The sequence below is a fragment of the Miniopterus natalensis genome, chromosome 7 (genome assembly GCF_054644295.1).
Source record: "Miniopterus natalensis isolate mMinNat1 chromosome 7, mMinNat1.hap1, whole genome shotgun sequence".
NCBI lineage: Eukaryota > Metazoa > Chordata > Mammalia > Chiroptera > Miniopteridae > Miniopterus > Miniopterus natalensis.
In genome coordinates this window covers 28729353-28750474 of record NC_142087.1, presented here as the reverse complement: position 1 = coordinate 28750474, position 21122 = coordinate 28729353, and the positions used below count along the sequence as shown (strand labels likewise).

The 21122-nt window shown below is 52.4% G+C and overlaps 1 protein-coding gene across 1 annotated transcript; it reads left to right on the top strand.

Annotated features, from left to right (window-relative positions):
* The first annotated feature begins 15493 nt into the window (after positions 1 to 15493).
* Positions 15494 to 19743, top strand: CD93 (CD93 molecule). Its single transcript, XM_016212016.2, has 2 exons — positions 15494 to 17515; positions 17738 to 19743. The coding sequence occupies exons 1-2, from the start codon at positions 15585 to 15587 to the stop codon at positions 17760 to 17762; spliced, it is 1956 nt and encodes a 651-aa protein (XP_016067502.2). The 5' UTR covers positions 15494 to 15584; the 3' UTR covers positions 17763 to 19743.
* Positions 19744 to 21122: the final 1379 nt, after the last annotated feature.

The following is a 21122-nucleotide window of genomic DNA, read 5'->3' as shown; positions in this document are numbered from 1 at the left end:
CCTCCCCCCAAGGAAAAGCCAGTTCACAGGGTCTGGGGCAAGGAACGTGCTGGGCCAGATCACTGAATGGAGAGGGGGAAAGTGCTGCAGCCGTGGGGGCTGGGAAGGGACACTCTCCAAGACGTATTTCTGAGTGACAAGTGCGGCTGGGCAGCACTGCACATATATGGATGTGCTGGCGTCTGAAGAGAGAGCTGGGCCCCCCGGGAGGAAGTGGCGCTCCGGGGAGGAAGGGACTAGCTGCACTGTGTCCTGACTAAGGCAGGGTGGCTTCCAAAGCCCATCCACACCTCCTACCCAGCTCCTGAAGCTTGGTAAGTGTTCAGAACACGTGTACGAAACACACGGCCACCAGCAGTCACCGCAGTCACCGCAGCAAGTGGCCCCCAGGACCCTCCCGGCGGAGGCAGGCCGCAGCACACAGCAGAGGCCCTCGCAGGCTCAGAGGCCCCTTGGCCCTCGGGAAAGGCCCTCGGGCCTCTTTGTCCTCCCAGCCCCGCTAAAGTGAGCTCACAGGAAAGTGAATCACGGGCTCCTGCTCTCAGTCCCGGGTGGGGGCCCGCGTCTGGGAAACCTTGTCGCTCCCGTCCTCCTGTCTCCCTGCCGGCGGGACCGCAGGCTCCTTGGATTGCAGGGCAGGCGAGCAGCTTCCGAGAAGGACAGTGGCAGGCACGGCCTCTCGGCAGGTACAAGGCTCCGATGCGCCTGGGCCGGCCAGTGACCTGTTTCTGGAGCTGGAAGCTGGGCGCAGGCGGCAGGCCCGCCTCTCCCTCTCCCCCTCCCTCCCTCCCTTCACTCTCTAAAAATCAATGGGAAAAAATGTCCTCAGGTGAGGATTTAAAAAATAATAATAAAAAAAGAGTATGCAAGACAAAAAAACACATAGATTTTTTAATTAAAAGGTTGGCAGGACAATTTGGTGAAATTAAAATAATAAAGCATTCCTTTTAATATGCAAGAACGTAAAAATTCCTAAGGGAAATAACCTAGAGAAGCTTCTTAGGCTCAACAGGTGAGACTGGAAACTTTAATAAAATTATGAGATAAATGTTCAAACTACTTTCCACCTACTCTTTTGTCCCTCAGCATGTGACTCGTGAGAGATTTAGAACCAAAACTAGTGAGTCATTCCATTCTTTTCAGATATTATACTCTTCTCTGTTAGTTGTATACATCGAAACCCAATAAGTGATGTCTCTGAAGTATATCATGAAACACTCTAAATGAAGATAAGTAGAACTTGACAGGTCAGATCATTAGAATTATTGGTGCTAGAGATATCATGTGAAAATATTGAATTGGGTAGTTTAAAAAAACCTAGAATTAATTGGAGTGACCAACCTGGTCAATTTCCTTTATTTCCCATTAAAGTGTTTCTCAAGTTTAAAGCAGAGAAAAAAAACAAAAGACTTCAGAATTATTTTCTGTGGGGAGAATATAATAGGTTCATCGATCGAAGGACACTTTGGCTATCCCCATGTCTTGGCCATCGTGAGTAATGCTGCAATGAACATAGGGATACATATGTCTTTGCAAATAAGTGTTTGCAAACTTTTTAGGTAGCAACCTGGAAGAGGGAATCCTGGGTCATATGGTAACTCTAGTCTTAATTTTTCTCTGTACCTCCATACTTTTTCTAGTGGCCGTACCAATTTACATTCCCGCCAGCAGTGAATGAGGGTTCCCTTTTCCCCACAGCCTCTCCAACACTTGTCATAACCTGTCTTGTTGACAACAGCCATTCCAACAGGTGTGAGGTGGTGTCTCATTGCGGTTCTGATTTGCGTTTCCCTAATAGCTAGTGAAGTTGAGCACCATTTCATATATCTGTTGGCCATTTGTGTGTCTTCTTGGGAGAATTGTCTTTTCAGGTTCTCTGCCCATTTTTTAATTGGGTTGATTGTTGTTGATTTTTGTGGAGTTGCATGATATATATATATATGGTGTTTACCCCTTATCAAAGGTGTCGTTTGCAAATATCTTCTCCCATTCAGCTGGCTGCCTTTCTGTTTTGTTGATGGTTTCTTTTGCAGTGCAGGAGTTTTGGAGTTTGACATAGTTCCATTCATTTATTTTTGCTTTATTTCCCTTGCTTGGAGGTCAAATTAATAAAATCTTCTCTAAGACCGAGGATCATAAGTTTAGTATCTATGTTTTCTTTTATGTATTTTCCTGTTCCAGGTCTTCTACCGAGGTCTTTGACCCATTTTGAGTTAATTTTTGTGTATGGTGACCAATGAAACAGAATTGAGAGCCCAGAAATCATACCACATGTATATGGGCAAATTATTTTTGACAAAGGAGCAAATTATTTTATACAATAGAGAAAAGAAAGCCTCTTCAAGAAAGGGTGCTGGGAAAATTGGAAAGCCACATGTGAAAGAATGAGACTAGACTGCTATTTTCGTTCTTGCTTTAAATGAGCTCCTTCTCTGTTTTTTCAACTTCCTTCCTTGCATTTGAGTCATTTCCTGAATCTTTGTCTGCTTGAGCTAAGGAACTTAGCACTCGACATGGTTTGTAAGTTCTACTCTTTGTTTCTGAAGGGGCCTTCTGTCCAGATATAGGCCAGAGTTGCACAGAAGTGTTTGGAGAAAATCAGCTGTGAAAACAATGACTGGAGTTTGAACTAAGGCAAAACTCTGTGTATGATCCCCTTTATTTGGTCTCCTGATGTGGACAAAGCTCTGTGTCCTGTAGTGATGAAAGCTCATTTTTCATGGCACGAAGCATCATGAGACGCAGGGAAAGTACTTGTAATCCACCATCATTTTCCAGCGACACCAAACGGAAAGTGGCTGCTCCAAGCTCACAGCCAGTGAAGACCTGAGATGGGGACGTGTGGGTTCTTGCCACAGTGAAGTGATTTTCTTTCCTGATCCCTGATCCCAAGAATCAGCCTGGGTTGGAGTCGATGTGAATACACTCACCCTTGGTTGACGCTATGGAGAGAAAGGGTGGGGCCTCCTTCACCGCTGTTTGCTGGTGGGTAAATCACCACACCCTCCCTGGCTCTTTCCCAGTCGGCTCTAAGAGTCCTTGACACTGTGGGGCATCCAAGGTGGTTCTCAAGTTCTTTTCACAGGTTCCCAGGCCCTTGTCTGTCCCTTGGACCTCCCAGGCTTTCCTCCTGTAAGAGAAGTCCACCCTTGAGCTCGCTAAGAGTTATCCACGCCCATTGGTGGTGGCGAGGTGGACATGCTGTGCAAACCACAAAAAATATCATTTAAATATAAGTAGGGGTTTGGCAAACCATGGCCGAGGGGCCAAATCCACCCCCCTGCCCGTTTTTGTAAATAAAGTTTTATTGGAACACAGTCAGGCCCATTTGCTTACATATTGTCTGTGGCCGATTTTGACCTACAAAGACAGAGCTAAGTACTGTGGTTGCAACAGTGTCCCTACGGCCCACAAAGCAGGAAACCCTGGCAAGCCCCGATGTTGTAAGAGTAGTTGCGTTATTTGTCTCTGTAATGCGTTACTCTCTGAACAGGAACTTCTGGAGCTAACACCTGTGGAGGAGTGGCTTTTGTGCTGATAGTGGCACATCGGTAGAGGCAATAGCAGAGAACAGTAGAGGCAATGTTGCCCACGGGTGTTTTCAGTGGCCCTGACAGCCCCGTTTGAGGGTTCCCTGTACTTCTCAGCAGAGGATGGTCTCCATCCTTCCCAGCCACAGTAGCTCTGGTCTTGCCAAAGACATCTGGGGCCATGGGACAAATGCTGTCCCTGAGACCCTGGGCGGCTGTTGACAGGTCTAGGTGGATGATTTTGGCTTCCCTACCTCTAACAGGCGATGGAGCGGCTTCCATCCAGTCCTTATGCAATTGAACTTTTTATTTTGAGATTACTGTACATTGACCCACAGTTTGCAAGAAATAAAGCAGTGATTTCCTGTGTCACCCTTTTCCAGCTTCCCTACTGATAACATCCTGCAGACCTGTAACAATATCCCAACCAGGACACCGGCATTGATCCGTCCAGACACAGCGTTTCCATCCCCACAAGGCACCCGGCTGCCTTTCCTGACCGCTCCCACCTGCCTGCAGCCCCCGGCCTCCCCCTCTCAGCCCCTGGCAACCAGCGCTCTGTGTCTCCCGGCTGTAACTTTATCAGGCCAAGTTGTTATATACGTGAGAACATGCAGCATGCAATCTTTGGGACAGGCTTTTCGTGTTATTTCTCACCCGAGGATATTTTTTCCATTGATTTTTTTAGAGAGAGTGGAAGGGGGGAGGAAGGGGGGGAGAGAGAGAGGGACCCGTGTGAGAGAGACATCTTCCGGTTGCCTCCCACACGCGCCCCCCAACCAGACAGGGGATTGAGCCTGCCACCCGTTGGTGTGAGGACAGACACTCCAACCACTGTGCCACACCGGCCAGGGCTGGGGCTGGCTTTTTTTCCCCCACTCAGCACAATCCTCTGGAGGCTGATGTGAGTCCATAGTCCTTACCTTGTATCACTGAGTGGTAACGACGGTATTGATGGGCTGCGGATAATTGATCCGTTCAGCAGTTGAGGATGTTTGGGCTGTTACTAGGTTTTTACTATTACGAATAAAGATGCCACAGACATTTGTACAGGTCGTTGTATGGACGTGGAAGTACACGGCAGGGTCTCAGAGGGTCCCCATTAACCTGTGAATCGTCAGGTTAAATGAATAACAAAGAAGCCTTGGCTAATGCTCACCCCTGTGTCCCCACTCCCCACCGCCAGGCCCAGGTGGGAATCCTGTCCCTCCCTCACTCCTGTCCCTCCATCGGTCCTCCTGGTTCTGTCTTGGGCATAGCAGCCCAGTGATGAGACAGGTGAAGGAAAGCGTTTCAAACTCCCAGCTACCACAGTGCACTCAGCTCAGGCTGCCCCGGGCCTCCACCCGAGAGCCCTCCGCACCACGGCGTCCGCACACATCCAGGCAAACGCCAGCAGGTTGGAAAGGAGCTTCCAAGAGCAGTGCAGCCACGTTCCTCTCTGAGGGGGAGACCGCAGCTCTGTGCAGTGTGTTGGCTCCTCAGAAGGTTCCAGACCCCGCACCTCTTAATGCTGTGTGTGCGAGTGTGTGTGTGTGTGTGTAGACCAGTGTACATAGCATTGCAAAAGCCCCATGGAGGGGACCAGGTAACCCACAGAACTGTAGTTAGAAAATGTGGAAATGAAAATACAAAGGAGAAAGTACTAGCTAGGCCACATTAGAATTTTGTTTCTCATTTTGAGAGCAGTGGGAAGCCCCAGTAGTGGTTCCTTGTGGTGTGTGTTTGTGGGGAAGGAAATGAGCAGGTTTATAGTCCAGAACAATCTCACCTGACTGTGCAGAGGCCCAGGGAGAGGGGTGGTGGCGAGGCCTGGGGAGGTGGCCAGGAGGATAGAATGAGGACTCCTTGGAGCCTGATGATACATTTTCTGTAAGAGGCTTTGGGAGATGGGAGGCTGGAGGCCCCTTGTGCTTCGGTATGACCGCTTTCAGAGGTGGGTGGTGGGCTGGGGCAGAAAGTGAGTGAGAGTTCGGTCTTGGTGACTTTGAGATGTCCAAGTGAGGAGGAGGCAGCTGGTGCTTGGCTTTGGAGCTGGAAGGACAGGCCTAACGTGGGTCTGTGGGACGAGGCGATGGGGACAGCTGCTCGGGGGTATTTGGTGCAAATGAAGGTGTGCAGGACGCCCAGGACATGAGGGAGGCGGGGGCCCAGCTGTGACCTCTGAAGTGGTTTAGCCACCAGAGAGGTGGGAAGGACCCTTGGGGATGCTGATCACTGCTGACCCCGAGAGAGGGTTCCGGAAGGAACGTCTGAGGGTCCAGTAACCGAGGACTGATTGCTCACTATTAGAGGGACGTTGTGAAGCAGCTTCAGGACATCAGAGAGGCAGAAAAGAGATAAGAGAGGAAGGTGGGGAGACAGGTGAGAGGGTTCGAGTGCGAGAAGTGCGGCTGTGGCAGGAGGAGAGACCGGCTTGACTGGGGCAGGCGTTGGCGGCGTCGTCTTCCAGGTGGATGCAAGGACGTGCCCGTGGCTGGCTCAGCTTTCCCAGGCCCCAGGAGGGCAGCTGATCTTCGACCCTCTGTGCCTTTAAGAATCAGGTTGCCTCATTACAGGGAGAAGAGACCACGCGTAAACCTCAACCAGAGCAGGTCACGCATATCCTCAGTGTGCTCCGTGGGCTATACCAGCATATTCAGCTCTGGAGCTTCCCAGTGAAGGGAGCTTCTGTAATTCTGCACCCTGCACTGCCCATGCCTTGAACCTGTGTTGAAGGGAAATTTTATTGAATTTCTGTTCTATTGAATTCTGGGGAACCTGCTGGTTTTGCATGTGGCAACCTAATTCCTAAAAACTGGCCGCTATTTTAAGTCATAATTGTTTTCTTTAGACTCAGAGATCAGTTCCCAGCACACCCAAGTCTCTCCTGTCTTCCAAACACATGGGCTAAGAGAAGCAGCGCACAGTGCCTGGATTACTCAGCTGGCAGCCCTGGGCACTCTGGCTTCCCTTTGGGGAGCCCTGTGGAGCTACGGCGCTGCAGGATGTGACACCCACACGCTTTATCCTGGCCAGTGGAGGGTGCAGCCTGCCCCCGGTGCAGGCTTGAAGTGGCTTCTGCGTGTTGGAGCCTGATGCCCCTCCGTGCCTTCTGCTGCCAGCTTTATTCCCGTGGGAAAGAGGAAGGTGACGGCAGCTATGTGGGTGAGGCTGAGGTCTCTGGCCAGCTCAACCACACCTGCCCCTGCCCCTGCCCTCTCTTTGCCCTTCACTGCTCCTGCTTTCACTGGCCCCCAAGGTGTAGGGCAGGTTGTTAGAGTGCAGACGAGCAGACAAAAGCCAGTCTCGCCCAGTGTGTCATTGTCAGCCCTTCCAAAGCCACCATCTGGAATATCTGCATGTTGGAATGGACACCTTGCTCCCCCACAAGGCTGCCTTCCTCATCAGCAGCCCCTGAAGGGAGAGGCCCCCTATTCCAGCAGAAATAGTCCAACTAGAAGACTTTTCTGTCTTCCAATACATGTGGGGGGAGCAGAGTTTTCCCCCTACAACTGTTGTGTCACACTGATTCAGCAAATAGACCCAATGTCTGCAGACCCAAGAAGGACTTGAGAGGCCTCAGGGTCAGAGCTTGTTCTGTGGAGTAAAATCTTCAGGACTCCAAAATCTGGACAGAATGCTTTCAGCTGCAAGTAACAGCCAAAGTAGAAGTTGCTCAAGCAATTGAAAATGCTAATAATTTCTTATTAGAAGTCTCAGGTAGGGTGATTGGTGTGACTGAGTCAGCAGTTCAATGAGGCCTTTGGGACCCAGGCTCCTCTCCTGTTTATATTCCCCCTTTCTGAGCACGCCAGCTTGTCCTGACTCTTTGCAGACCAGCACTCAGAAGATCATTCAGGAGCCTGGATGACCGTTCGTCACTTCTCTATTGCAGGGCAGGGGAAAGTTTCCGAGAAGCACCCCAGTACCTCCCCACATCACAAAGGCAGTCAGTGTCACATGTCTGAGCTGATCCAGGTGCTGGCTCAGACTTGTCTGGGTTTAACCCCTGGACAGAGCAGTCTGCTGGCATCTCCTAAAGCTTATTGCCAACAGAGACACAGTTGAGCTTCTCACAGGAAGGATAAGAGAGGGTATGTATTGGGGAGGCATCAAGGATTTATAAGACATTACTTCCTATAGAGAGAAATGCACACAGAGTCCCAAATAGGTTCTGGATAAATTCCAGCTGTAGAACTAGGCCTCGTGGCTTTAGGTGGAAGGCAGGTAGGCTCCTGGGTTGCTGTTTAGTGAAGCTGAGGCCCCCAAGGCTACAGGAGCTGGCAGTACAGCACCTACCTGGGTGCAGGCATGGCCACTGATCACCAGGCCAGAAAGGGGCTAATGTTGACAGACACTTTGATTTTTTAAGAGAAGCCAGAAATCCAGATCTTTATGCAGAATCTTACACTTCTTAAATAGTGATCATTCAAAATTTGAAGAACAGTGTGTGGCTCTAACAGAAAGTGTCCAAGAGCTGGGCCCAACCTGGGACCAACAGTTCTCATTGAGACAAAGAGGCCAATGTCTAGAAGTGATTCGGAGGCTCTACTGCTACTTGTGTTCACTGAGTGGGAGCTGAGAGACACCAGATATTATAGCAGAGACCCAAGCACACTGTTCTATACTCCCAGAGCGGAGCTCAGGGCACTTTCCAACTTCTATCTTCTAGAAAGAGCTGGGGAAGGGAGATGAGATAACCAGGGCTCTCAGAGGAAATAGAGATGTTTCTGCAAAGAGGCAAGTTTCCCTTGCGGTGCCAGAGACAGGTAGGGTGTGGACAGGGTGATTCAGACTTTCAGAGGGAAACTCCACACAATCCAGGACATTTATGGGAAACGAGACTCCTGTTTCATTTAATGATGAAAGTCAGCTACCCGTAAGATAAAATCAGACAAATAACCCCAAGCTGAGGCAGGCAAGTCCAGGTGATGGGCAGCCACAGTAGCAGAATGCTCCAGAAATGGAGGCGTGGAGACTGCACGTCATGGGTCTTCATTATTTTGACTGCCGTCTTTTTTTAACAGGGTTGGGTGCTGGTCCTGGGGGGCCAGTTGTGCTTTTTTGTCTAGGAGAATCCAGTCCTGGTTGGAATGCCTGGTGAATAAGGACTCCTCTCTGTCATTGCGCTCTGGGGACAGATTCTAATGTGCCCACCCCACCCCGACCCTCACCTTGTCATCACACCTGCACCTGCCAGCCCCTGCCTGTGTTCCCTGGGGGCTCTCTTTGGTTACAGGGGTCCCACCTCCTCCTGTTTGCCCTCCTTCGTCTCCTTAAACCCTTCCCACCAAGAGGGGGAGACATGGAAACTGAGAAAAACAAAAGCTTGTAAAAAGGCACATTTTTGTGATTGCAAGAAAAGGGATATTAAAAACGCAGTTGGGTTTACTTTCAAAATGAGTGCATTGAACTAAATTCAGTCTATTATTTTCTTCCTTCCTTTAGTTTTTAAAAATATGTTTTCATTGATTTCAGAGAGAGGGAGGAAAAGGGAGAGAGAGAAATATCAATGATGAGAGTCATTGACCAGCTGCCTCCTGCAGGCCCCCGACTGGGGATCGAGCCCCCAACCCAGGCATGTGCCCTGACCGGGAATCAAACCCTGACCTCCCGGATCCTAGGCCGACGTTCAACCGCTGAGCCACGCCGGCTGGCCCAGTCAGTCCATTCTTTATGGGAGGTCAGTACAGGAGCGCCCTTCACCTGTTTGCCCACTAAGTGCCCTGATCGAGGCCAGGGTGCCGTCGGTGGCCGGGCTTATCTTGCTGTGTTCCCCTGTGGTCTGGCTCTCCTGCTCTCCTCTTCCCACTGTGTGAAGGGGCTCAGGGTGTCACACTGGGCCTTTATAGATGGGAAATCGAGGGCACAGGAGAGTTGCATCATTCCCTGAATCAGAGCTTGGACCAGGCACTGCAGCAGGACCCACAGGGCACCTTCATCTGGAGCCAGGGGCTCGGGCCTCCAGCCGTGCGCGTCAGGACCACAGGGGGGGCTCCATGTCTCTGGGAAATGCCCGAGTTGAGTCAGATTCTAGGGCCCCCAGGGTGCTCAGGGAGCTGCATGCCCCCCAACAGAGTGGAAACGCCAGAGCCTGACAGAGGTATCTGAAGGCTGCACAGCCCGCAGACGAGGCCTGCTCACGTCCAAGGGAGACAGGTCCAGCTCTGACCCAGGGCCTGCACCTGGCATGTCCGTGCTCCAAAACCACGGGCTTGTGAGCCTTCTGATGGCACCTTTGTGTGGTGGTTAAGATGGTATGTACCTGTCGCCTTCTCTATCCTGGTCCCAGCTAGCAGGGCCTGGGCCTCTGAAGGGGGCAGTGCCCTTGCAGATCAGAAGCCCCTGGGTGCCCACATGGAGCTGGCTGGTCCCAGATACCCACAACAACTTGTGGCCCCAGGAGTGGGGTGATGGATTGGCATAAAGATGCACCAGCAATGGACCACAGGGCAAGTGGGGAAAGCTCCCTGGGCACACTTTGAGATTTAGGTCACAGCGCTGGCTTTGATAACATACACACACCCTCCCACTCGCTGTGCACATCTGCCTTGGTTCCTGGTCAAGGACACCTACGGCCACATCCACACCATCTCTCTGCTCTGACCAGGCCCCCGAGCTGCGTGTGCCCCCACGCCACTGTGGCAGGCAGGCAGGCCTCTTTGGGTGCCAGGGGGGTGCTGTCAGCACGATCCCAGCTTGGGATCTTAGGGAAGATGCTATGTTGCTGACACCCCATCCACCTGGGGTGTTCTTGGTGGCTCCCCTGAGAGTCACCAAGGGCAGAAATGATAACCGTAACTGTAAGGACTGTCAGATAGTAAATCAGGCTGTGGTCACATGGCTAACAACAGCAAAGGCGATGCAGCACTGGCTACACCGAACACTTTACTAAGTCGTCTCATTTCATCCATACGCCCCTGCGCACATGACACCCTTTACACATTAGGAAATGGAGGCCCAGAGAGGAAAGATACAGGCTCAACGCCACAGGGCCGGTAAGTGTCACATTTTGAGCAGTGATCACCCCTACAGAAGGTGGGCGGTATCGTTCCCCTTTGCTCTGAGTCAAACTGGTCAGTTTAACTGATGCGCCTCGAGAATTTTTACAACGCGCAATACCTGACTGTTTAGTCGGGGGCACTCACCTGTTCCACCCTAGATTGTCAAATAAAAGAGGGGCAACAGCCAGCACAACACTAGCCATCCGGTGGGAACGAATCAAAGTCAAAGCAATTTTTTATCAGATTGGCAAAATATATAATATGGTTTTGGGTGCGCTGCAGAGTTTTAGTAATCAGTTTCCGTGCCATGGTGAGAAAGGTTGAAAATTACTGCTTGAAGTCATTTGAGTTTGGCGGTGCCAACCGAAGCCAGGCCAGGCACAGCAGCGGTTCTGACCTGGGGGGACAGGGCCCAGCTTTCCCGAGTGCTCCTGGAGCAGGGTGCACGGCTGCCGCCCAGGGGTGCTTGGTGTGAAGCTGGGTGCACCTGGCACCTGGGAGGTGTTCGATGGGTGCTTGAGAGGCTTGATTCTTCAGATCTAGTCTGTAATCCTCAGGAATCTTCAAGAGTCCTGAGTTAGTTTCCAAAAAGAAAAGACATCTTCTCTAGTCAACCCACATGACCTTTTTCCAAATGACTGTTTTGTTATTTTCCTCATTTCATGGAGAATCGAATCTTGGTATGTGAGATCAAATAGATCATTTTTATTTCTGTAAAATTATATCATCTAAACAGGGCTAAATTGTTAGGAAAACTTACTGGAACCTCTGAGAATGTTGTAAATGCCAAAGGGATCTTGGATATCATGTAGGTCAGCCCTGCATCAGGATTTCCAAGCTCGCGGTTCGCCCCAGGAGCTGTGGCTGGAGATGCGATGTGTGGGGAGATCCTGCTGAAAGTGCAGTTCCTCTGTGTGATTTCTCTCTTTCCTGATGCTGACAAGCAGCCTTTGCTTATCAAAGCCAGTTGCCAGGAGGTGAGCACGAGTTAACTTTAAAAACAACATTCAGCAGGGCACGTTTTCTACAGATGCTGTGTGTGACACATTATAGTATGAGACTGTTTAGGAGAAGTGGGAAAATCTAGAAGATTGTTTCCCCAGCCAAGGAGCCAAACAGAGAAGGTAGAGAAATCTCTGAAAAAGAAAAGCTCCAAGTCTCCAGCAAATGTGGTTTGGGAAATTACTTACCCATGCCTATTAAAGGGTAAGTAATTAAAAGGTGCTAATCTGAAGTTTGTGTATCTGTAATTAAAATAGCCATGGCTACCATGATTGTTTAGAATTTAGACCAACCAAAGTGTCTTTTTGGGGAGGAGAATTTTGTCATTGACCTTGTTAGTGGGACTTGGTGAAAATAAACAGATAATTTGAAAAAAAACAACTTTTAAACTAAATTTTCTGCAGACCTTTTTCTGCAGACAGTCCCTCCTCTCTGGGATGCCTTGACCACTGCCCAGGACCTCTGGTGCTCCCTGCCTACCTGGGCCACCTTTGGAACTTGCCCTTTATACACCAGAACTGCTGCTGAGAGCACGGTGGCCAGCCAGTGTCCCCCATGCCTGGCCCTCTCCATCAGGGGCTGTCCTCTCATCCCTCACCCACCTGTCTAATACAAAGCCCATTGAGCACCAAACCCATGTCCCGTCACCCTCCATGTGCAGAACACTGAGTCTGGTGCACAGCGGGGTCTCATACACATCTACTGAGTGAATGAACAAGTTGGGGACAGTGGCCGGTACACATTGGACACCTGCTGTGTGTTCTAGGACAAGTGTATGGTGTTTTGTGTACCCTCCTTCGCTGAAATTTTTAGTTCCAAATATAAAGAAAATGAGAAGTCATACGTCTGAATGGTCCATAAACCAATCATTCTGCTCCAGAATAATTGAGATTTTTAACTATCCCCGTATTAGCAGCCAGAATGGCCCATTCCAGCATAGTGTGAAGTACATTTTTAAGACAATTTTCAAAAAGATCAGAGACTCCAGAATGAAAGTGGATATGGGGCTATGGCTCCAGGCACATACCACACTGTTAGACTTGTGATTATTCTAGAATCCTTACAATGGCTTGCACCAAAAGAAGAAAAAGATCTGGCCATCAGAGTGGCTGACAAGCTGTAACAAGCAGCAGGCTCGTTGAATCCTGTAGGATCTCAACAGTTGACTGAGGAAGCTGGCTGTGGGCTGCAGACAGGAGCCTGAACCAGAAGAGAGGTTCTGGGCTATGAGTCCACGCCAGCTGCATTGCCACTCAAGGTAACATAGTCAGATTGACTTTAGAGAATGTTAAGAAGTCACCTGCCTATAAATAAACCTTTAGAAATGCAGCTCCTCCCAGGCAGAGATCAACATCGCCATTCACTAAGCCTAAATGTATACCTAGCTACGCTGGCCCGAGTCTGAGGACACCAGCCTTCCCAGGTCCCCTTGAACCTGGCTACCTCACTAGGCCTGGGAGCAAATTCAGAATTGTGAGGTGGCAAGTCACCCTGTGAGGGTTCTGGGAGACTCTCAGCCTCTAGAGTCAGCCCTCTCAGGTTGCTCTCCAGCCCAGGCCCTGTTTCCTTATCTCCAGTAGACACAGCCTTCAAGACCCCGGAACGTGGTGGCACAAGCAGGAATCCATGAAGTCCTCCTGGGTGCCTCCCATGGCCCCCTGCCACTCCATGCAGCACCAAGAATGGCCTGGTCAGGCCCCCCATCATCTCCTGAATCTGCTGTCCTTCACCCAGGGGCCTAGCTCAGTCCAAGCCCCAATCCTCTATGCCCGGGAAACTAGTCAGTTGCTGAGTGGTCCTCATGCTGCTCAGGGTCCGTCAGCCCACGCCCCACTCCATAGCAGGGGGCATTCTTCCTCATGCCCATCTCAGCATCTCAGCATGTCAGCTCCTCAGTGTTTCCCCGCGGATCTAAGCAGCCCTAACTCTCCACTGCTTGGACTCACAGGGCTCCACCTTCCCAGACCTTCGTTTTTACTCCAAAGGATGTGGTCTCACTGCCCTTCCTTTACTCCCTGTGAAGGTCACGACCCACCCACTGCAGGGCCTTGGTATGTGCTGTCCCCTCCCCTCTTGGATGCTCCTCCCTTAGCTTCCGGCTTCATTGTCATTCTTCCCCTGCTGAGCTGGCCCACTGCCCACCAGGTCAAGACACCTCCTGACTCCCTGTGGTACCTGTCACAGTTGCAACTGCTCAATGTGTTCAAATCTGTCCACTCAGACTTTAAAAGGGTCATGAAGGCAGGATTTCCTTCCCAGAATCTCAGTGCTGAGCCCAGCACATAGTAGGGGCTTCATTAACTTTGGGTGGATGGATGGATGGACAGACAGATGGACGGACGGACGGACGGACGGACGGATGGATGGATGGATGGATGGATGGATGGATGGATTGATATAGGTGGGCAGATGGATAGATAGGTAGATGGATATATGATGGATGGATCTCCATAGGCCCCGAGAGCACAGGGAAGATCCCGTGGGTTCAGAGAGAGGGCCCCTGGACTATCCCAAATTCCTTATTAAAATAAATAGGATCTCCAGCTGAAATCTGAGATGGGCACCCTGTTTATGCCTCGGGGAAGCTGAAGGCCAGTGAGTTCCTAAACCCCATTAGACCCTAACTCAAATCTCTGTAGGGGGCTGATATGGCTACACCCACAGCCCCTGGCCGTCCCTCGATCCTCCACCTGTGTCCCCTCTGGTGTACTGGGCCCTCACAGTCGTCCCAGAGCACCAAGGAGCTGCTGCCACTAGTGAGGAGGGAAGCTGGAGGAGACCTGTTCCAACCCCAGCTGGGAAGCCTACCACATGGCCACTTAGTCTTTCAGAGCATCCCAGGGAACAGAGGTCCAGGAACCCCAGTGTCACCTGCTCTTTCAGTCCCTCTGCATTGGCTCTTCCTTTTCCTGTCTCACTTCTCCTCCCAAATAAACCAATTGCCCCAAATCCTTATCTCAGGATCTACTTCTGGGGAACCCTAATCAAAGACAGCCCCAATAAGCAAAACGGATCTGTGACACCGGAGAAACCCCTTGTAGTCTAGGGCCTGGTGAGCTGCTGCGCGGGAGGTGGTCAGCAAAGACTCCTGGCTCGTTTTCGGAACAACAGAAGCTTGACGGAGGCAGCAGGAGTCAGGCCCGGATCCTGCCTCTAGGCCCAGGGCTCCAGACCCTTCCTGGGAACCCTGAGCCGCGGAGGCAGGAGTCAAGCCCAGTGCCAGGAGGCCAGAAACATTTTCATTTTTTTCTTTCTGACGCTTTCTGTGCACCGCCTCCTCCCAACACAATATTTGCATTGCGAAACCCCGAAAACTGCTAAGTTTCACCCAATTTGGTTTCATGTTCTCGAGGAGCTTGGCACTGTATTAGACACTCAGGCTTTCCCACGGCCCAGTTCCTATTTAAAAACTGCCTCTCTATTTAAAGTTCAGAATGAAGGGACTCCCGAGGCCGAAGGGAACATGAGATAGGAGAAAGAAAAAATCTGCTTTGCTTCTAAAAAAGGCTGAAAATTATAACCATCGCTGGCCTTGTGTCTCAAGTCTGAGGATTTTTTTTCCCCTTTCTGGTTATTTGCAAACCAAAGTGGAATTTTATTGTGGGTTACTCAGTGAGCTTCTCCAGTTCCTGGCCCCCGAAAGTCTCTGCTCACACTGTAGCATGTCATTTAAGCTCCCCGTACAGATGGGAGAGAATGGAACCCAAATAAAGCAGCGGGGGTCCCCGAGCTGTCTTCCCGCCATGTGGCCACATTTTCCCAGAGCTTTGCCAGGGACCCAGCAAAGCTGCCTGGCTCCTTTTATGAACAACAAAGCCACGATGAAGGCAACAGGAGTCAGAAAACTATTCACTGCAGGAAGTTCCAGTATCCGGTGAGAAATAAGAAATACAACAGCACCGGACGCGCCTTGGGTCAGGGGGACGTGAAAAGCCCGCAGCCCTTGTGTCCTTCTCGGCACCGGAGTGTCAGTGTCGGAGCCCTCAGCTCCCCTCTGAGCTCGCCGGGGCGGGCGCTGTCACTGTCAGGCTCCCAGCCTCCCGCTGAGGGCGACAGGGAGGCCGCGATGGCCACCTCCACCCGCCTGCTGCTGCTGCTGCTGCTGCTGCTGCTGCTGCTGCTGCTCCCCAGCCAGCCCGGGGCCAGGGCTGGTGCCGAGGGGCAGGCCGTGGTGTGTGCGGGGACCGCCTGCTACTCGGCCCACCAGGACAGGCTCAGTTTCGAGGAGGCCCAGCTTCACTGCAGCAGGAACGGGGGCAACCTGGCCACGGTGAGGACCGAGGAGGAGGCCAGGCACATCCAGCGGTTACTGGCCCAGCTCCTACAGTCCAGGGTGCCCCTGGCAACCCGGTCAGGCAAGTTCTGGATAGGACTCGAGCGAGAAAAGGGCAAGTGCATACAGCCCAGCCTGCCGCTGAAGGGCTTCAGCTGGGTGGGTGGCGGGGAAGACACGCTTTACTCCAACTGGCACAAGGAGGCCAAGAACACTTGCATCTCCAGGCGCTGCGTGTCCCTGCTGCTGGACCCGTCCCTCCCTTCCCTCTCCAGCTACCTCGCCAAGTGGTCTGAGGGCCCCTGTGGGAGCCCGGGCTCCCCTGGGAACAGCATCGAGGGCTTTGTGTGCAAGTTCAGCTTCAAAGGCATGTGCCGGCCCCTGTCCCTGGGGGGCCCAGGCCAGGTGAACTACATCACTCCTTTCCATGCCACCAGCTCCTCCCTGGAAGCTGTGCCCTACGCCTCCTTGGCCAATGTGGCCTGTGATGATGGGGACAAGAGGAAGCAGGACTTCTTGTGCAGAGAAAAGGCCGCCGATGTGTTCGACTGGGGCATCACAGGGCCCCTCTGCGTCAGCCCTGAGTACGGATGCAGCTTCAATAACGGGGGCTGCCAGCAGGACTGCTTCGAGGGGGGGGATGGCTCCTTCCGCTGTGGCTGCCGCCCGGGGTTCCGGCTGCTGGATGACCTGGTGACCTGTGCCTCCCGGGACCCTTGCAGCTCCAGCCCGTGCAGGGGGATGGCCACGTGCATTCCCGGGCCCCTGGGGAAAAACTACACGTGCCACTGTCCCCAGGGCTTCCAGCTGGACTCGACTCAGCGGGACTGCATAGACGTGGACGAGTGCCAGGACTCCCCCTGTGCCCAGGAGTGTGTCAACACCCCCGGGGGCTTCCACTGCCAGTGCTGGGTGGGCTACGAGCCTGGCAGCCCTGGAGAGGGGGCCTGTCAGGATGTGGACGAGTGTGCCCCCGGCCGCTCGCCCTGCGCCCAGGGCTGCACCAACACAGAAGGCTCCTTCCACTGCTCCTGCGAGGACGGCTACGCCATGGCCGGGAAGGACGGCACCCAGTGCGAGGATGTGGACGAGTGTGCGGGCCCTGAGGGCAGCCCCTGTGACAGCTTGTGCTTCAACATGCCAGGGTCCTTCCGCTGCGGCTGCTTGCCAGGCAGGGAGCTGGCCCCGAACGGGGTCTCCTGTACCATGGGCCCCATGTCCAGGACACCAGTTGCTGAGAGTCCCCAGGGGGAGAACACAGGAGACCGAGAGGGGAGCCTGGTGCTTTCTGCCACAACCTCAAGTCCGACTGGAGGCCCTGAGGGCACCTCCCAGGTGGCACCCACCAAGAGGAGACTCTTCCTTCCATCCAATGCCTCTACCACCCCTACGCCACCCCAGGCTCTGGCCAGCAGCGGGTCCCCTGGAATCTGGATGAAGCCTGGCACCCATCACCCCACGGCCACCACGGGCCATGAGGAGTCTACGGACGGGGATTTCGTGGTCCAACAAAGGAATGAGGGCACCGACGGGCAAAAGCTACTCCTGTTCTACATCCTGGGCACTGTGGTGGCTATCTTGCTCTTGCTGGCTCTGGCCCTGGGGCTGCTGGTCTACCGCAAGCGGCGAGCCAAGAGGGAGAAGAAAAAGCCCCAGCGTGCGGCAGACAGCTACTCCTGGGCTCCGGAGAGGGCTGAAAGCAGGGCCGTGGACAACCAGTACAGGTAAAGACGCGGAGGCTGCGGGGGCAGGAGGGGCAGCTGCGGGGGGGTGGGCGACAGCCCCGCACACGCAGGCGGAGGGCGGGGCGGGCACGGCCCCTGCTGGACGGCAGGCCCAGCCCAGCTGCCCAGCTTGTGGTTGGGTGCCCACGGGCCTCCCCAGGGCATAGCCATGCGAGGCTGGGCACAGCAGCTTCCAATGCTGTCATCTTCTGTTTCCCGTAGTCCAACACCTGGGACAGACTGCTGAAGGTGAGGTGGCCCCAGAGACACTGTCAGTCAGCCGCCGCCATCCTCAGAGCTCACATCCTCTGTCAGAAGGCGGGACCCACATCCTCCTGAAAGGCCGGACTGGAATCTTAGCAAACGGTTGTAAACTTTCTCCTTAAAAGCCTGGCAACTGGGAATGCGCAGGTGTATCCTAAACGCGTGTGACATTCCCAAGTGGAAGCGACGGGCTGTGGCGTCATTGCGGGAATTTTGTGAATATTAACTATTGTCACTCGTTCCCCCTTGTCCAATTCAAATATGACCGATTTCACCTTTCTGCACTGATGCTGGGTTCGGAGTCAGGTGCTCATGGGCTTCCTCTGAACGGCTTCTCTGCTCCCTGGAGTCAACTAAGAAGAAAAGGGGTGTGATTGTGCTAATTTGTATAATGGAGACTAAGTCGATTATTATTTAATTACATAAGAAGTTTTGTTTTGATTTTTGCCAGAGGGAACATATTTAGGACTGAGTGTCTTTGCATGTACATCCGCGCACTTTCCCATCGCAAGTCCTGCCGACCTTCGTGTGGTCAAAATCCTCCACCGTGACCAGAAATCCACCTACGGTCTCGTTAGCAAGGAGGGGGGCGTTTAGAACTCGCATGTCTCTGTCTTAAGTTTCTGATAGTCTTGGGTTTATTTGCTAGTGAAACCTGAGAAATGTGGCAGAAGTTGTACGAAGTGAGTTAAAATGGTTTTGAAAAGAAATAATCCAAAGTGCTGGAGAGGCCAGGGGTTTGCTCCACAAGCACTTGGATCTAAATTCATCTAAATGTTCTGATGTCAGCGCAGACTCGACTGTTGATGAGTCGAACACCAGTAAGGAAAACGCCAAGGACTACTTGTCTCTAAGCCTGCCCGTCCCCAAGACACCCACCCGCCCTGCCCCGGCTCCCTGCCTTCACCTGGGGCAGCTCTGGGTTTCCGTGCTCTGACCACACGTAGGCGGAGGAATTGCGGGGAGTCTCCCCCTGATTGCTCCTAAAGCACGTGGGGGCGAGAGGACTCCCTGAGCTCAGAGCCGTCGGCGTAAAGCCCTTAGCACAGTTCACAGCCCTCAGTCCGCGCTGCATCCTGACAACTTGATTCTGACTCGTGGCTGTAGCTCTCAGAAAAGCCAGAGACCAGTCACGCACCATGACTGTCCCAGTGCCGCTTTGGGAACTTGTGTCTTCTTTCTCTCTTTTCCTTGAAAAGGGGGAGCAGGCGGGAGGGAGGGAAGAGAGAAAGAGAGAGCAACTAAGATCTTTGGCAACTACAAGCACTACTCAAAGCAACTTGAATCGATGTCCTCACTTTTAAGGGCTCACTTGCAGAGGTGTCCCCTTATGAGGTGGTCAGTGATGGGCGGTCTGCCTGTGTAGGCAGGAAGCAGCTGGAATGGTCCAAACTGCCTGAGGAGCCAGCCTGAGAGGCCTGCAGGAGCCTGGGGACTTTCCGCTGCCGCCTTGCAGAAGTACAGAGGGAATGTGTTTCCTTCCAGATTCTAAACTCTGCCTCTCAGATGGAGGACACCCTGTTGTTTCTGGTTTTGCCTTAGAAATGCAGCTGTCCCAGAGTTTACCATGCTGAGCGGGAGTAGTGTCAGGTGCACGGCTGCCTTCAGAGTCAAGGAAGTTTGTTTTGTTTTGTTTTTGCCAATTTTGAAATGCAGATGCTACCGTTTACTATTTTTTAAAGACAATGAAAACTGCAGGGTGTGTGACAGAGAGAATGAAGGCTCTGGGAGGCCTCGCAGGGGCTTGGAAGTCCTGCTTTTTAAAGTCGGTTTTCACCTGGAACGAGTGGTGTTTAACACTCAAGGAGACAAAAGCTGTGCCCGCTGACCACAGGACCCTTGGTGGCCTCTTGTATGGGAACCAGCTGTTTTGCCATTCAGATGATTTCAAAGACTTGGCCAGATGTGTTGCTGACCAGTATGTGCACTTACATGAAATAAATGCAAATTCAACAGCTTTCCCCCTAGGTTTTTACAGTTTTTCTTTTTGTTTGGGGTGAAGGAGAAGTTCCTACTTTGGGCTCTGCCCTGTCATTACACAGCGTTCGATGCTCCTACAGCCCCCACGAGGGGCTACATGGGTTGGTGAAGAGCAGTTTCTCAGAATCTGCTCTGGCAGAGTTGGCCCCCCGAAGGCCAGTGAGGTCTCCTGCTCTCACGCCACTGTCCACCATCCTTAACCTGGATGACCTCAGGCGGAGAATCTGATGAAACTACTGGCCTCAAACAGACGCCTTGTTCCCCCATTACCCCGCTGTAATTCCGTCTGAGGTATTCAGTCGAATGCTTGTGCATAAACCAGTGTCTGTGGGCTGTGTGGCCATTGGCTAACTTCCAACTTATTCACAGGGGCCCCAGGTGGCTCCGTCGTGACCCAAGCAGAGAGATGGACAGGACTGAGCATGGGGAGAGGTGGCTCTGCCATGTGCAGACCCGACCAGCAGTGGCTCTGGGCAGGGACAGACCAGGTGCTGTTCTGTTTCTGACCTGCTGAGCCGCAGAACAGGTGAGACAATGGGGAGAGGGAGAAGGGTCTATTTGGCAGCAGGCTCAAAGGCGATGGAGACTTTTGTCCAAATAGTATTTCCCATAGTTCAGTCATTCTAGGAAACTCTTAGAACACCTGTATTTGGGATGAACACACTTCCCCCTACCCTTCACCTCCCAGGGCAGATCATTTAAAGGGGGGAGGACACCTTTAAACATGCAGCTCACCAAGCCCATTTCTTACTTTTAGGGACAATCATTGCTCTTTTTCCTTCTTTGCTATTCATAGAAGCCTGATGCAGGACAAGTCCCCCTAAAGCATCTGAGACCTAGAGAAAACCAAGGGGGGGGGGCAACTATCCAGAGATGCCTAAGGAGTGGTGGACTTGGCGAGGATCCTCTCTAGGATGACCCGCCCCTGCTCAGCAGTGTGGCCTCGAGGCACAAGCAGCTGTTGAGGCAGCTCGGTCATCTTAGTGCCGACAATGTGATGCCACCCAGCCACATGGCGTCTTCCCAGCACCACTAAGTGGGTGGATTAAGTGGTTTCTGAGTTGAGGACAGGAGGACTCTGGAGTGCAGTCACTGTCAGGCTTGGCAAGGCCATCTCTGGCCCTAAGTGTTATTCAGTGGTAGCCTGGCAACCCTTGGCAAAGGCTCCTCCTCACGTCGCTCCATGATCTGGCGAACAGGCGGGATAAAAGGTTGAACATGTAATACGTGCCCATGTACATCATGAAGGGAGAACTGGGTAGAGACGGAACCTCTTTTCTCTTAAACACACGAGTGGGCGTTGCTGTCTCTCTTACATTCTAATCAAGGGCACTGGTCCAGCGTGTTGTGATGGGACCCGGGC

Bases quoted from the DNA above. Each gene is read 5' to 3' on its own strand.
- CD93 (XM_016212016.2), top strand. From the start codon at position 15,585: ATGGCCACCTCCACCCGCCTGCTGCTGCTGCTGCTGCTGCTGCTGCTG. The intron at 17,516-17,737 runs GTAAAGACGCGG...TGTTTCCCGTAG, and splicing joins GCCGTGGACAACCAGTACAG to TCCAACACCTGGGACAGACT.